This window comes from Schistocerca nitens, chromosome 12 (assembly GCF_023898315.1).
Source record: "Schistocerca nitens isolate TAMUIC-IGC-003100 chromosome 12, iqSchNite1.1, whole genome shotgun sequence".
Lineage (NCBI taxonomy): Eukaryota > Metazoa > Arthropoda > Insecta > Orthoptera > Acrididae > Schistocerca > Schistocerca nitens.
The window spans coordinates 153018659-153033666 of record NC_064625.1 but is presented as its reverse complement, the minus strand read 5'-3'; the positions used below and the strand labels follow the sequence as shown (position 1 = coordinate 153033666).

Here is a 15008-nt window from a genome sequence, read left to right as displayed (position 1 = left end):
ATTGTAGCAGTCCTAGGCTGATATTCATTTCCCAAATTAAATCCATCAATGCTGTCTCTCTATTTATGAACTGTGCACTACCACTTTTGGTCGCATTTGTGTGATATGTGAATTTTGTAGGGGAGATTAGTTCTTTATTGCAATTGCCTGTTATTTCTTTCTCCTACTTCATTTTTATGAGAATATTTGGTATGCTTTTTATGCAGAAGTATGCACATTTCAGAAAGTATTTATTACAACCCATTTAAATAAATATGAATAAGGTGATATATCTTGTGAAGTAAAAATAAGTTAATGTAACAAATTATTATAGAAATACAAGTTTTGTTGATGAGATGATTTTCATCCAAACAGTGCAACTATGTATATTTGGCATAAGACTGTCTTTTGAGGTTGTTAGCACCACAGGAGGCGAGAAGTCTTGTTTACAAGTCAGTTCTGTGAAGTCATGGCATACATACAACGTTTATTGAGACTTAAAATTATGTATGTAAATTTAAGAACAATGTCAAGGAAACTACTTCAGTATGTTTTGAACTCTATTATGTTAATGACTGCATTCAAGAAAATGTCATAGTAAACATACAACAGTAAATAATTAGTTTTCAGTCATTTCATGAAGCAAACATGAACCTCTTCATTAGATTGTAATGATAGCTATTTACAGTCTCTGAACTACAACAGCAATCCTATAGGTAGAGATATACCTTTCATGTAGCTTCCACTCAATGGGCTATTTTGATATTGCAAGATAGTGATGATTCACTGAAGTTGCACATTACAAAATTTGCCAGTTATTGTCAATACCACAATCGTAGTGGGACAATTAAACCATATTAAAATCTGTTTTCATAACACTATGTATTCCATTCAACAGGTCTTTAAAATTCTTTGCCATTCCTAACTGAATAAAAAGGTAAATGTCAATTTTTTTTTTTTTCATCTCTCTAAAAATCTCTTTCTAAATTTTTCCTCGAGTTTCTTTACTCCTTGCTCAGTGCACAGCCTGAATGACTTCGGTGATAGGCTGTAACCTTGTCTAAAATTCTTTTCAATTACTACTTCACGTTCCTATCTTTTGACTCTCGTGACTAAATGTAGTGTAACACTTTGATAAAGTAATGTGTTGCTCAAACATTTACTGAACCAACAAATGATGATCACTTCCACAAAAGTTTGTTTAAGTAATGAATTAGTTTAGCCTCCTGTTTGAATGTGTGTCTTATTTATGTGAATGTTTTCTGGAATCGATGGATGCAGCACATCTTCAAGCTCGGATGAAGACAGACATCCTACCATGTTTGCGGTATCTGCTGGTTGGGCAGTTTATTCCGTATCGTCAGCTCCTGTTTTGCAGATATGATGCAAGTCGTGGAAGAAGAATGACCATCACAATGCCAATGATATGACAGAGACAAGAGAAAACCTGCCATCTGTATATTAAATTCGGACCTGTTTACGAAGGCCATTTTGGACATAGGCCATTTTAATGTAATTGTGATGTTCCAGAAGCAAACTTTGCTATGCGTGATCATTGTAAATGAGAGTACAATATATGACACTTTATTTATGACAATCGTCATATTTATTTCAAGAATCTGGGTGTTGGATCACACATTTCCAGCAATAACTGCCTCACTTTGAAAAATGAAATCAAACATAGAGATACTGGTGACTGTGGAGAAATGACAAGGTGAACTAATGAATAAAGGAAATCACGGCTCTCGAGCAAACTCCACACTGCCATTCAGTCTCACTATAAAGAAGCAGCAGAACATCCCAGACTGCAGTCTGTGTTTGCTTTGTATATTTTCCCTCTGATAACTTTAGAATTTCAAAGAGTACCCCAATCAGTATCATCAAGAACTACCAGTAGGAATGGAGCTCTCTTCTCACTGATATGAGTGACAGGATTTTAGTAGACCTTTTAATTAAATGCCTTTAGTTCTTGAAAGGCATCATTGTCCTATTCCAAGTACTTAACCTCTCCTGAAAAGCCTGTTATGTGGCTCACAATCTGAGAGAATCGCCTGATGTACTCACAGTTTCCCAACAAAGAATTGAAGCTACATTCTCTGAGCGGATAATTGACAAAGATACTACAACTGGCACACAGTGCATCTTCACAGCTCTCCACAAATACATCGTATCACAAAAATTACTTGCCGTCTGTATAACGGAGCTGAAATGGCTCACAAATATTTGCAATGATGTTATATCATGATTATTAAAATTTTATGCCCATATCAAGAGAATGGAGGTAGACAGAATTACAAGACAAGTGGTTCAGTTTTACAAAACCAACAGAAGAGCAAAAAAGAACGAGAAAATAAAAAACAAATGATCAAAGAAGAAAATTTCCAAAAGAGGGCAGTTCTTCATTGAAGTTCACTTATGTAGTTCTCTAAGGATTACCACTCAGATTCCATGAAATATAAAGTTTAGAAAATTACTTATGGGAACCAAAATGAAATTTTCACTCTGCAGCAGAATGTGCGCTCATATGAAACTTCCTGGCAGATCAAAACTGTGTGCCGGACCGAGTTTGAGTCATGGTCTGACACACAGTTTTAATCTGCCAGGAAGTTTCATAACAACGCACACTTCGTTACAGAGTGAAAATTTTATTCTGGAAACATCCCCCAGGCTGTGGCAAAGCCATATCTCTGCAATATCATTTCTTCAATGGGCGCTAGTTCTGCAAGTTCGCAGAAGAGCTTCTGTGAAGTTTTGAAGGTAGGAGACCAAGTACTGGCGGAAGTAGAGCTGTGAGGATGGGTCACGAGTCGTGCTCGGGTAGCTCAGATGGTAGAGCACTTGCCTACGAAAGGCCACGGTTCCAAGTTCGAGTCTTGGTCTGGCACACTGTTTTAATCTACCAGGAAGTTTCAACTTATGGGAAGTTAACGGTGAGGAAAACCGGAGAAGACTGAGGCAACTTGGTCTGAAGTGAGACAATGAAGTTTTAGGAAAATAGCAGAAGCGTGAAAGAAATATGGCTAACAACATTTCTATATACTTACTCATTTACTCCATATTTTAAAAAATGAATAGAAACCAACTCCAATTATTAACAAAGTCATATAACTACATTGAGGACATTTGTACTATGAATGCACCATTTTCAATCACAATGTTTTGTACACAATTTGAAGCTGAACTGAGTTTTCAAGGACTATGTTGCTCTTTTAAGTGAATGACAATTGTTAGTTTTACAAGAAAAGCATCTCAGTCAACATTAACAAACAGATTACATATTAGTGGCTACTTTTATTTGGTCACAAAATATTCGTCATTTGTGTCAGTGAAAACCTACATATTTGCACTTACACTTAAACTGATGAAACATGTTTATGACAGTACACCATATTAAATAGTATAATAAGTATAAATCATCTAGAGTTGAGCAGACCACAACAAAATGTCTTAATAAGCACAGAAAGAACTGATGTGAGTTTCTATTTACAGCAATTTAAGATAATGGCTAAATTGGCAAGAAAATAAAAAATAAAGACTTAAAACCATCTGGAATGCTCTCAGTTAATTGTACAGAGTTTTCAGCAATAACCTCGAGTGTATGAAGACATGCTCCCGAAATTTTTACATGAAAACTCTTACAGCTTTTTAACATGTTTCTTCCAATGAGGGACCAGTTTGTTGATACCATCACTGTATAATGTTTGACTTTGTTGATGGAGCCACAACCTCACCTCTGCTTGTGCCACTTCATCACTATCAAACTGAAGTCCTCAAAGGTGTTCTTCAAGATTTGGAAACACAGATGGGGCCAAGTCAGGACTATACACAGGATGACCAATGACAGTGAAACCAAGGCCCCCACTTGTTGCAGATGTGGGTGGTCTGGCACTGTCACGCTCAAGGAGACGAACTCTTCACATTCGTGCATTTGATTTAGTTACATTACGCACTGCCGTGTTACACACTGCAATTTGGAGCCCTCTAGCTGCAGAGGGTTGCACAACCAGCATCAGCAGAGTGGGTGAGCTAACCAAGTACTATGCATGACATAATAATACCTCAACCAATATTGTTAACAGAATAAAAAATTCTGAGGCATTACTTTTCAACACACCCTCACATTAAAAAAAAAAGAAATATAATAATCCTCAGTTTATTGGTAAATGATGGCAAATTTGTGTATTCATCTCATCATATTAATTGCCATTAGTCGGTCGCTGTATAAGGGTATTCATAAACATATATGAATGCAGAATGTACTCTAAATGATTGCATCAACTGCACTTACATGGTTAAATACGGAAAATAATGGATAAATGAAAACGTACCCAAGATATGGCTGATTCAAGGCCACCTTCTTATCTTGGACATATTCCCAAGACTCTGCTACATCACGTGGTGGTCTCACACCTCTGATTGTTGAGCTGGAAAGAAAAACATATGAAACAATTTATTGTATTTCTTTCACTTAATAAAGACACCACAATGTAGCTCCTGTACTGCCTGCAATTAATGACATACTATGCTAGCAGAAGACCAGCACAAAACTTGTTACATTCCAATTTTAGCTCTGATAGTAAAAAGATACTAAACAGGAGTCCAGGCAGAATAATTAGAAGAAAATATTTTACAGGAAACTATTTTAATTATGATTCTTTCCTAGCCACATATTGAAAATTGTATTATGGGACGATATATCCATCTGTTTGGTAACTGTTGACATTCTGGTCATCCAACACAAGATTGTTTACTACACCTTCCCGTGCTAACATTCTTCGGGAACATCACATTTCAAAAGCTCCCTGTTTGAACTCATGACTATCCACATTTTACTTCCATACGTGCCACAAAAATACAGCACAGTTGTCATTAAATTTTCGCTACTTGAGAGGGTCCCCATGAAAACTTAATGGTAATATTTGTAAGGACATGTGGAAGAGATAATGAATAAATCACTGAAAGAAGCACATTTTAATTTTGACTTGAGAGATTAACATTGTTAATTATGTAGGACGTTTACATTCCAGGATACAAACATTGATCAATGTCACAACCATCTGTATTTACAACAGCCTGGAACCACAACTAGAAGTACCATTTCAAAATTGTTCATGGCACTTTTCAAATGGACCAAGATATGTTCACCTGTTGTGATACAGCTTGTGCTCTGCTTGAAGATCTTGCATTGAATCCAGCATTCTCAGCCATAGCAATAGTAACTTCTTCAACAATCTGTGATGCTATTGGCCCTCGGCCTCTTCCAGAAGCAATTCTCAAATCACCAGTTAATTCGAAATCCTGCAGTTTATAGTCTGAACATCATTATAATAAAGTTAGGTGTACATACGTTAAATAGTTCCCTGTCTGCAGTGGCTCGAATAGCGAAAAGTTTAATTATAACCACACTACACTTTCAGAACTCTTTCTGACTCATCAATTTATATTCAATGTTAACAAATTTATCTTCTTTAGTAACTGTTTCTCACTATTGAGTCTACATTTCATTCTCTCTTTACTTGTACTGTAAATTATTTTGCTGACCAAATAGCAAGACTCTTCTACTACTTTCAGCATCTCAGTTTCTAATACAGGGTGATTCAAAAAGAATACCACAACTTTAAAAATGTGTATTTAATGAAAGAAACATAATAGCCTTCTGTTATACATCATTACAAAGAGTATTTAAAAAGGTTTTTTTTTCACTCAAAAACAAGTTCAGAGATGTTCAATATGGCCCCCTCCAGACACACGAGCAATATCGACCCGATACTCCAACTCGTTCCACACTCTCTGTAGCATATCAGGCGTAACAGTTTGGATAGCTGCTGTTGTTTCTCATTTCAAATCATCAATGGCGGCTGTGAGAGGTGGCCGAAACACCATATCCTTAACATACCCCCATAAGAAAAAATCGCAAGGGGGTAAGATCAGGGCTTCTTGGAGGCCAGTGATGAAGTGCTCTGTCACGGGCTGCCTGGCGGCCGATCCATCGCCTCGGGTAGTTGACGTTCAGGTTTCATAACTAACCTTTTTCGTAGGACTCTCCATACAGTTGATTGTGGAATTTGCAGCTCTCTGCTAACTCTGCGAGTCGATTTTCCTGGGCTGCGAACAAATGCTTGCTGGATGCGTGCTACATTTTCATCACTCGTTCTCGGCCGTCCAGAACTTTTCCCTTTGCACAAACACCCATTCTCTGTAAACTGTTTATACCAACGTTTAATACACCACCTATCAGGAGGTTTAACACCATACTTCATTCGAAATGCACGCTGAACAACTGTCGTCGATTCACTTCTGCCGTACTCAATAACACAAAAAGCTTTCTGTTGAGCGGTCGCCATCTTAGCATCAACTGACGCTGACGCCTAGTCAACAGCACCTCAAGCGAACAAATGTACAACTAAATGAAACTTTATAGCTCCCTTAATTTGCCGACAGATAGTGCTTAGCTCTGCCTTTCGTCGTTGCAGAGTTTTAAATTCCTAAAGTTGTGGTATTCTTTTTGAATCACCCTGTATAATTCCAGCAAACTCACATTGCAGTTTCACAGTACTCTTCTTATATTAACATTTATCTTGTAACTCTGTCTTTCGAATGTCACTAGATTATTTTCCCACATACAACACGCACTTTGTATTAAACTCTATTAATTTTGTGACCCATTTCTGTTGAATTCACTGTTCTTTATCTGTAAAGATCCATAAAATATAAATAACAAGTATTCAGCTGTCACTGGCTAGCCAGTAATCACTCACCTGAGAATGCAAGTGCTATGCTCATCTCTCCCTGAAAGTGTTACATATTCCTCAGTATGCTGATATTACCAATATTTCTTTTTCATTCACAGCCCATATATGCAGACCAGACCAAAAATTTTTCTTTCCTGCATCCTTATTTTATTTATTTATTTATCCAAAGATCATCTCACAATGATCTAGGCAATGTCATCATAATACAATAAAAGTAGACAGTTCCAGTATACACACACATAGACAGGGCAAATGGTTAGCCATGGTCTTACTGAAGAAACCACAATGGTATTTCCATGAAATGATTTAGGAAAACCATAAAAAATTTAAATCAGGATGGCTAGACAGAGCTAACGCCATTATCTCGAATATGCACTGCCTTTTTTGGCTTGTCCCTATTGTACCATGTTCCTTCGCCCATACACAACTTACACTGAAATGCCAAAGAAACTGGTATGGGCATGTGTATTCGAATATAGAGATACGTACACAGGCAGAATACTTCACTGCCGTCGGCAATGCCTTTATAAGACAACAAGTGTCTGGCGCAGTTGTTAGATCAGTTACTGCTGCTACAATGGCAGGTTATCAAGATTTGAGTGAGTTTGAATGTGATGTTTATATATAAAACAAAGATGTTGTAACTCACCAAACAAGAAAGCAATGGTATGTTGATAAACACAATAAAAAACACACAAACACACACACAAATTTCAAGCTTTCGCAACTTAAGGTTGCTTCCTCAGGAAAGAGGGAAAGAGGAAAGGATGTGGGTTTTAAGGGAGAGGGTAAGGAGTCATTCCAATCCCAGGAGCGGAAAGACTTACCTTAGGGGGGAAAAAAAGGACGGATATACACTCGCGCGCGCGCCCACACACACACACACACACACACACACACACACACACACACACACACACACACACACACACACAGATATCTGCTTGTGTCTGTGTAAGGTAAGTCTTTCCGCTCCCGGGATTGGAATGACTCCTTATCCTCTCCCCTAAAACCCACATCCTTTCGTCTTTCCCTCTCCTTCCCCTCTTTCCTGATGAGGCAACAGTTTGTTGCGAAAGCTTGAATTTTGTGTGTATATTTGTGTTTGTTTGTGTGTCTATCGACCTGCCAGCGCTTTTGTTTGGTAAGTCTCATCATCTTTCTTTTTATATATATATATATATATATATATATATATATATATATATATATATACAAAGATGATGTGACTTACCAAACGAAAGCGCTGGCACATCGATAGACACACAAACAAATACAAACATACACACAAAATTCAAGCTTTCGCAACAAACTGTTGCCTCATCAGGAAAGAGGGAAGGAGAGGGAAAGACTAAAGGATGTGGGTTTTAAGGGAGAGGGTAAGGAGTCATTCCAATCGCGGGAGCGGAAAGACTTACCTTAGGGGGAAAAAAGGACGGGTATACACTCGCACACACACACATATCCATCCACACATATACAGACACAAGCAGACATATTTAAAGACAAAGAGTTTGGGCAGAGATGTCAGTCGAGGCAGAAGTGCAGAGGCAAAGATGTTGTTGAATGACAGGTGAGGAATGAGTGGCAGCAACTTGAAATTAGCGGAGATTGAGGCCTGGTGGATAACGGGAAGAGAGGATATATTGAAGAGCAAGTTCCCATCTCCGGAGTTCGGATAGGTTGGTGTTAGTGGGAAGTATCCAGATAACCCAGACGGTGTAACACTGCGCCAAGATGTGCTGGCCGTGCACCAAGGCATGTTTAGCCACAGGGTGATCCTCATTACCAACAAACACTGTCTGCCTGTGTCCATTCATGTGAATGGACAGTTTGTTGCTGGTCATTCCCACATAGAATGCATCACAGTGTAGGCAGGTCAGTTGGTAGATCACGTGGGTGCTTTCACACGTGGCTCTGCCTTTGATCGTGTACACCTTCCGGGTTACAGGACTGGAGTAGTATGTTTGTGTGTCTATCGACGTGCCAGCGCTTTAGAGAGAGAGAGAGAGAGAGAGAGAGAGAGAGAGAGAGAGGGGGGGGGGGGGACATTCCACGTGGGAAAAATATATGTAAAAACAAATATGATGTGACTTACCGAACGAAAGCGCTGGCAGGTCGATAGACACACCAACGAACACAAACACACACACACACACACACACACACACACACACAAAATTCAAGCTTTCGCAACAAACTATTGCCTCATCAGGAAAGATGTGTGTGTGTGTGTTTGTGTTTCTATCGACCTGCCAGCGCTTATATATATATGATTACAATAGAGGGAAACATTCCACGTAGGAAAAATATATCTAAAAAGAAAGCAGGGGTTGTGTAGGGATGGGTGAGTACATTGTGGACATTCGGTGGGCAGTGGTATACCACTGCAGAAGGGGTGGGACGGATAGTGGACATCCCTCATTTCAGGGCATGATGAGAGGTAGTCTAAACCCTGGCAGAGAAAATGATTCATTTGGTCTAGTCCTAGGTGGTACTTTGAGAGGTGGTGGGTGATGCGAGAGATAAGGCACAGAAGATGTGTTTTTGTACAAGGTTGGGGAAATACGTACGGTGTGCGAAGGCCTCAGTGAGACACTCGGTATATTTCGAGGGGGACCGCTCCTCACTACAGATGCGACAACCACAGGTGGCTAAGCTGCACGGAAGGCAGTACTCTGTATGGAATGGGTGGCAGCTGTCGAAGTGGAGGTATTGCTGGTGGTTGGTAGGTCTGATATGGATGGAGGAACTGAGGTGGAGGTCAACATCATGGAAGGTAGCTTGTTGGGTTGAGTAGACCAGGTGAAGTGAATTTGGCTGCCACCTATTCCACAGCAAGAAGTCCCTTCCATACCACCTAGCCACCTATGGCTGTTGCATCTGTGGTGACAAGCAGTCTCTCTTGAGGGTCTCACTGTGGCCTTCACAAGCCTTCATTACCTTCCCAACCTTATTCAAAGCCAGATCTCTCATGTCTTATCTTTCCACCCACCCTCCAATGTTCCACTGTTTGGCCACAGGCCACAGAGGAACACCCCCTCGTGACTCGGTACCGCCGAGGACTGGATGAACTGAATCGTATTCTCTGTCAGGCTTGCGGCTACGTCTCATCGTGCCCCAAAATGAGGGATGTTCTATCCACTACCCTTCCCACCCCTCCCATAGTGGTATTTTGCTGCCCACCAAACCTACACAACATCCTAGTCCATTCCTACACAGCCCCTGCTTCCAAACCCTTGCCTCACAGCTCATATGCCTTTAATAGACATAAATGCAAGACATGTCCCATACATCCTCTCATGACTACCTGCTCCAATCCGGTCACAAACATCACCTAGCCCATCAAAGACAGAGCTACCTGTGAAACCAGTCATGTGATCTACAAGCTTAGCTGCAACCACTGTCAGCATTCTATGTGGGCTTGACAACCAACAAGCTGTCTGTATGCATACATGGCCACTGATGAAGTGTGGCCAAGAAATAGCTGGACCACCCCACTGCTGAACACACTGCCCAAAATGACATTCTACATTTCAATGACTGCATCACATCATGTGCCCTCTTGATCCTTCCTTCCCAACAACACCAGCTTTTCTAATTCCACAGATGTGATTTCTCCTTGCATTATATCCAATGTTCCAATAACCCTCCTGGCCTTAAACTTTGTTAGCCATTGTCCTTGCCCTTCCCTGTTCCCATTCCAGCATTACACGGCCCTGTATTTTATCAACACATACACAGTCTTGTTTACTTCTCTCCTTTTCTGCTACACTCTCTCCCCCCTCCCTCACCCTCCATATAACATGCCAATAGCACCTAGCTGCAATACCCTCTCCCCACCTCATCCCCGTATGATCTCACAAACAGCACTTTACCCTCCCCCACCCCTAACCTGCTATCCCTCCCCTTCCCTCTTCCCTGCCCCCAGCCACATCCTTAATCTCCCCCCCCCCACCCCCCACCCCCCCCCACCCCCCGATGCCTCTCCCATCATGCCCTGCTGTTTGCAGCAGACAGAGATTGTGTGTGTGTGTGTGTGTGTGTGTGTGTGTGTGTGTGTGTGTGTGTGTGTGTGTCTGAGCATATCTGCTATATGGTGAGTAGCAATGATCTTTTTCCCCAATACCATTACACTCAATCCATGATTTTCCAGAATTTTATTTACTGTATCTGTGTCTCTCAGTGAAGCACTGATAGAGTTGTACTGAATTAGCCACTCTATTCATAAATCAAAGGTCAGCCACTCTATTCATAAATCAAAGGTCTATCATGAACACTCAGTCTATTACTAATTGGCTGTGTCGGATGGAAGCTCTTTTGTGGAAGAATCTAAATGTTCACAAGAAAGCTGGTCCTGATGTAATATAATGGACAAGAGTTTTAAATCTGTGGTGCAACTGATAATCATGCGAGTTGTGAAGTGTGGTCCGTAATAAGGTTTTTGTGTGCATAAAATCATAAACTGATTGAAATTTATAAGCAACTGTGTGGAGTGTACATAAACAATATAATCACTAAAGGCAGAGTGCATGGCCCAAATAATGTTCACAATAAAGAGCTAGGTGAATGACCGAGCATTGTAACTGGTGAGCTGGTCACAAAAGTTGATGGGACGATTGAAGAAAACTGCTGATTCACAATGCCTGAGCTCTCATTTCGTTTTCCACAAATTTCATGAAGTCTATTGCATCATACCATTGCACAGAAGCTAGGCTATCCCAAATTTTGTACAAAATGGGTACCAAAAATCTTGATACAAAACTGCAAGAAGCAATGTATGACTGCATTACTGAGATTTCTGGATTCTTACAAACAAGCTGATGGCCATTACGTGATCAAATCTTAACTGGAGAAGAGACTTTGGTCAAAAATTTGAACTGTGAGACTAAATTGCAACCTATAGGACAGGAAAGATGCACTTTTTGTTGATTTTCTTGAGCATGGCACGACAAACTCTGCGAGGTACTGTTAAACTTTGGAAAACTTAAGAACAATAATTCAGAATAAAGGTAGAGGAAAGTTAAGCTCAAAAATTTTGTTTTTGCAGAACAATGCTCGACCACACACGGAGAATTGCACTTGAGAAGTGCTTTATGCTTTCAGGTGGGAAGTGCTTTCTCATCCATCATACAGTCCGCACCTGGCACACAGTGACTACCACCTGTTTCCAATGATGAAGACCTGACTTGCAATGCCGTGCTTTGAAGACGATGGAGCATGACTAAGTGGTTGAAGTCTCAGACAGTAGAATACTTCTACAATGGAATTTCGAAGCCTATTCACCAGTATGATAAGCGTCTAAATGTGTCTGGAGATTATGCTGAAATGTACTATTTAACTGTCACTTTCAAATGAATAAAACATTTATCCTGTATCTTTTTTTAAAAAATACCAAAATGTAATCTATGTCATGGATAGCTCTCATAATATGGAGGCAACACCATGTTTGACTGGAGTAGTATGTGAGTTTTGAGCTGAATGATAATAAACATTACACAATATTTTTCCTTTGTTTTTCAGGCGTTTCATATCCCAAACATATCCCATAACATGAAATCACGGACTTGAAACCTTGGACAAAAGAAATCAAGCTAAGAATAAATATATTTGGAGGACTTACGGATTTGAGATACTAATTAGGTTCGACTTTTATAACAAGACAAAAGAGTGCAGATAGATCTCAAGTTGCAGACTATTTACACTAAACTCTGACTGCTTCAGTTTATATACATAAAAAACATCTGTATGAGACAAGTAAAGTCTCTGAAATTGTGTCATTTTTTGCATAAGTACCTGCACCTGGGTTTCAGGCTGGATCCGCATTTACGTTCGATGCGGAGAAGAAGAATTGACATGCCGTGTAACAGCTGACTGTCACTGGGATTTGAACAAAATTTCAGATACTCTCAATAATCCAACATTTCCCTAACTCAGTACCCATAAGTGGAAGGAATGGCTGAATTTGGGAGAGCAGTGTCTTAAAATGCCACCACCAGACACATCCGGGCGACTGACCTGACGCCGTTCCACGTGGAGTTGACACCCTCCGCTCTCCAGACGTCGGTCGCCAATGCGTGCGCCAGTCGGGGCAGTGTGTGCAGAGCTACGAGCAGCCTCAACTGTGCGTCCGGTCCCGCCCCGGTGCCCGAGTCAGAGTCCGTCGCAGCTTCTGCGAGGAGGCCGAGCCTCGTAAGCTGCTGGTGCGACACGGCTAGCAGCTCACCGAGGCCCATCACTGCTTCTAGGAGGGCTGCCAACAACAGTGAGTTAATCACAATTGTGCTTCTGAGTCTCAACAACAGGAAATGAAGGAGATTACTACACATCACATGCAGTTGGTGTTGAGGAGCAGCATATTTGAAGTTAATTTAAAAGTATATTAAGCTACTGGATGAAATCTTTGTCTATACATTGATGACATTCAATGATATCTAAGTCCAAGTCCACCATACTTGTGGACAGCCATCTGGCATGTAAATGCTGATTTACTTGCCCTGTCAGTGTGGGTGCAGAGCATAATTTTGAAACTTAACCCGTTTGAAACACAAGAAACCTTAGTCGCTCACAAAATACTTATTACATCTCAGTTCAGGGACTATCCTGTTTTATTTTGCTTTACTCATCTAGTTCTGTAGGACCAAATTGAGGAGCAAATCTACACAGTCATGGAACATGTCATTACATGAAATTACAACATAAAAGTAATAATAGATGAAATAAAATGTTTGTTGTGTTTTGGTCTTCAAGTCAAGAGACTGGTTTGATGCAGCCATCCATCCTGCACTACCCTGCACAAGCTTCTTCATCTCCAAGTAACTATTGAAACATACATCCTTCCGAACTTGCTTAGTGTACTCATCTCTTGGTCTCCCTCTACGATTTTTACCCTCCACGCTGCCCTCCAATACTAAATTGGTGATCCCTTGATGCCTCAGAACATGTCCTGCCAACCGATCCCTTCTTCTAGTCAAGTTATACCACAAATTCCTCTTCTTCCCAATTCTATTCAGCATCTCCTCATTAGTTACATGATCTACCCATATAATCTTCAGTATTCTTCTGTAGCACCACATTTCAAAAGCTTCTGTTCTCTTCCTGTCTAAACTGTGTATCATACATGTTTCACTGCCATACATGGCTACACTCCATACAAATACTTTCAGAAACGATTTCCTGACACTTAAATCTATACTCGATGTTAACAAATTTCTCTTCATCAGAAACGCTTTCCTTGCCATTGCCAGTCTACATTTTATATCCTCTCTACTTCGACCAAAATCAGTTATTTTGCTCCCCAAATAGCAAAACTCCTTTACTACTTAAAGTGTCTCATCCCTAATCTAATTCCCTCAGCTTCATCCGAGGTAACTCGACTACATTCCATTATCCTCATTTTGCTTTTGTTGATTTTCATCTTATATCCTCCTTTCAGGACACTGTCCATTTCATTCAACTGCTCTTCCAGATCCTTTGCTGTCTCTGACAGAATTATAATGTCATCAGCAAACCTCAAAGTTTTTATTTCTTCTCCATGGATTTTAATTCCTACTCCAAATTTTTCTTATGTTTCCTTTACTACTTGCTCAATATACAGATTTAATAATATAGGGGATGTTTATGACACTCCCCCCCCCCACCCCACCCCACCCCCAAAAAAGAGAGAGAGAGAGAGAGAGAGAGAGAGAGAGAGAGAGAGAGAGAGAGAAGACAAACCATAAGTTTATGTAAACACAATCTACAATATAACACAGGAATCAGCTCAATTTTCCAAGGAACTCCTCAACAGAATAGAAGGCGTGAACCATGAGGAAACTCTTCAGTTTTGACCTGAAAGCGCATGGATTACCACTAAGATTTTTGAATTCTTGTGGTAGCTTATTGAAAATGGATGTAGCAGTAGACTACATGCCTTTCTGCACAAGAGTCGAGGAAGTGTGATCCAAATGCAGATAGGATTTCTGCTGAGTATTAACTGAGTGAAAGCTGCTAATTCTTGGGAATAAGCTTAAACTGTTAGTAAGAAACAACAGTAAAGAATATATATGTTGAGAGGCCAACGTCAGAATACCCAGACTAATAAACAGGGGTCGACCAGAGGTTCGCAAACTTGCACCATTTATTGCCCGAACCACCCCTTCCTGAATCAAAAATAGCCTTTGAGAATAGGAAGAGTTACACCATATGTCACAAGCAAATGAAAATAGCCAAAGTAGCATACTTTTTGTGTCATACTATCACTTACTTCAGATACCGCTAAAGTAGTAAAAATGGCAG

The 15008-nt window shown here is 40.2% G+C and overlaps 1 protein-coding gene across 1 annotated transcript in view; it reads right to left on the bottom strand.

The window, feature by feature from the left end:
* The window catches only part of LOC126215115 (angiotensin-converting enzyme-like), a 398784-nt gene that overhangs the window by 31236 nt on the left and 352540 nt on the right, over positions 1–15008 (bottom strand). The window contains exons 10-11 of the mRNA XM_049941769.1: positions 12750–12984; positions 4308–4403 (exon numbers count right to left, since the gene is read on the bottom strand). Of these exons, the coding sequence (XP_049797726.1) occupies positions 4308–4403; positions 12750–12984 (331 nt within the window). The remainder of the gene's footprint in view (positions 1–4307; positions 4404–12749; positions 12985–15008) is intronic.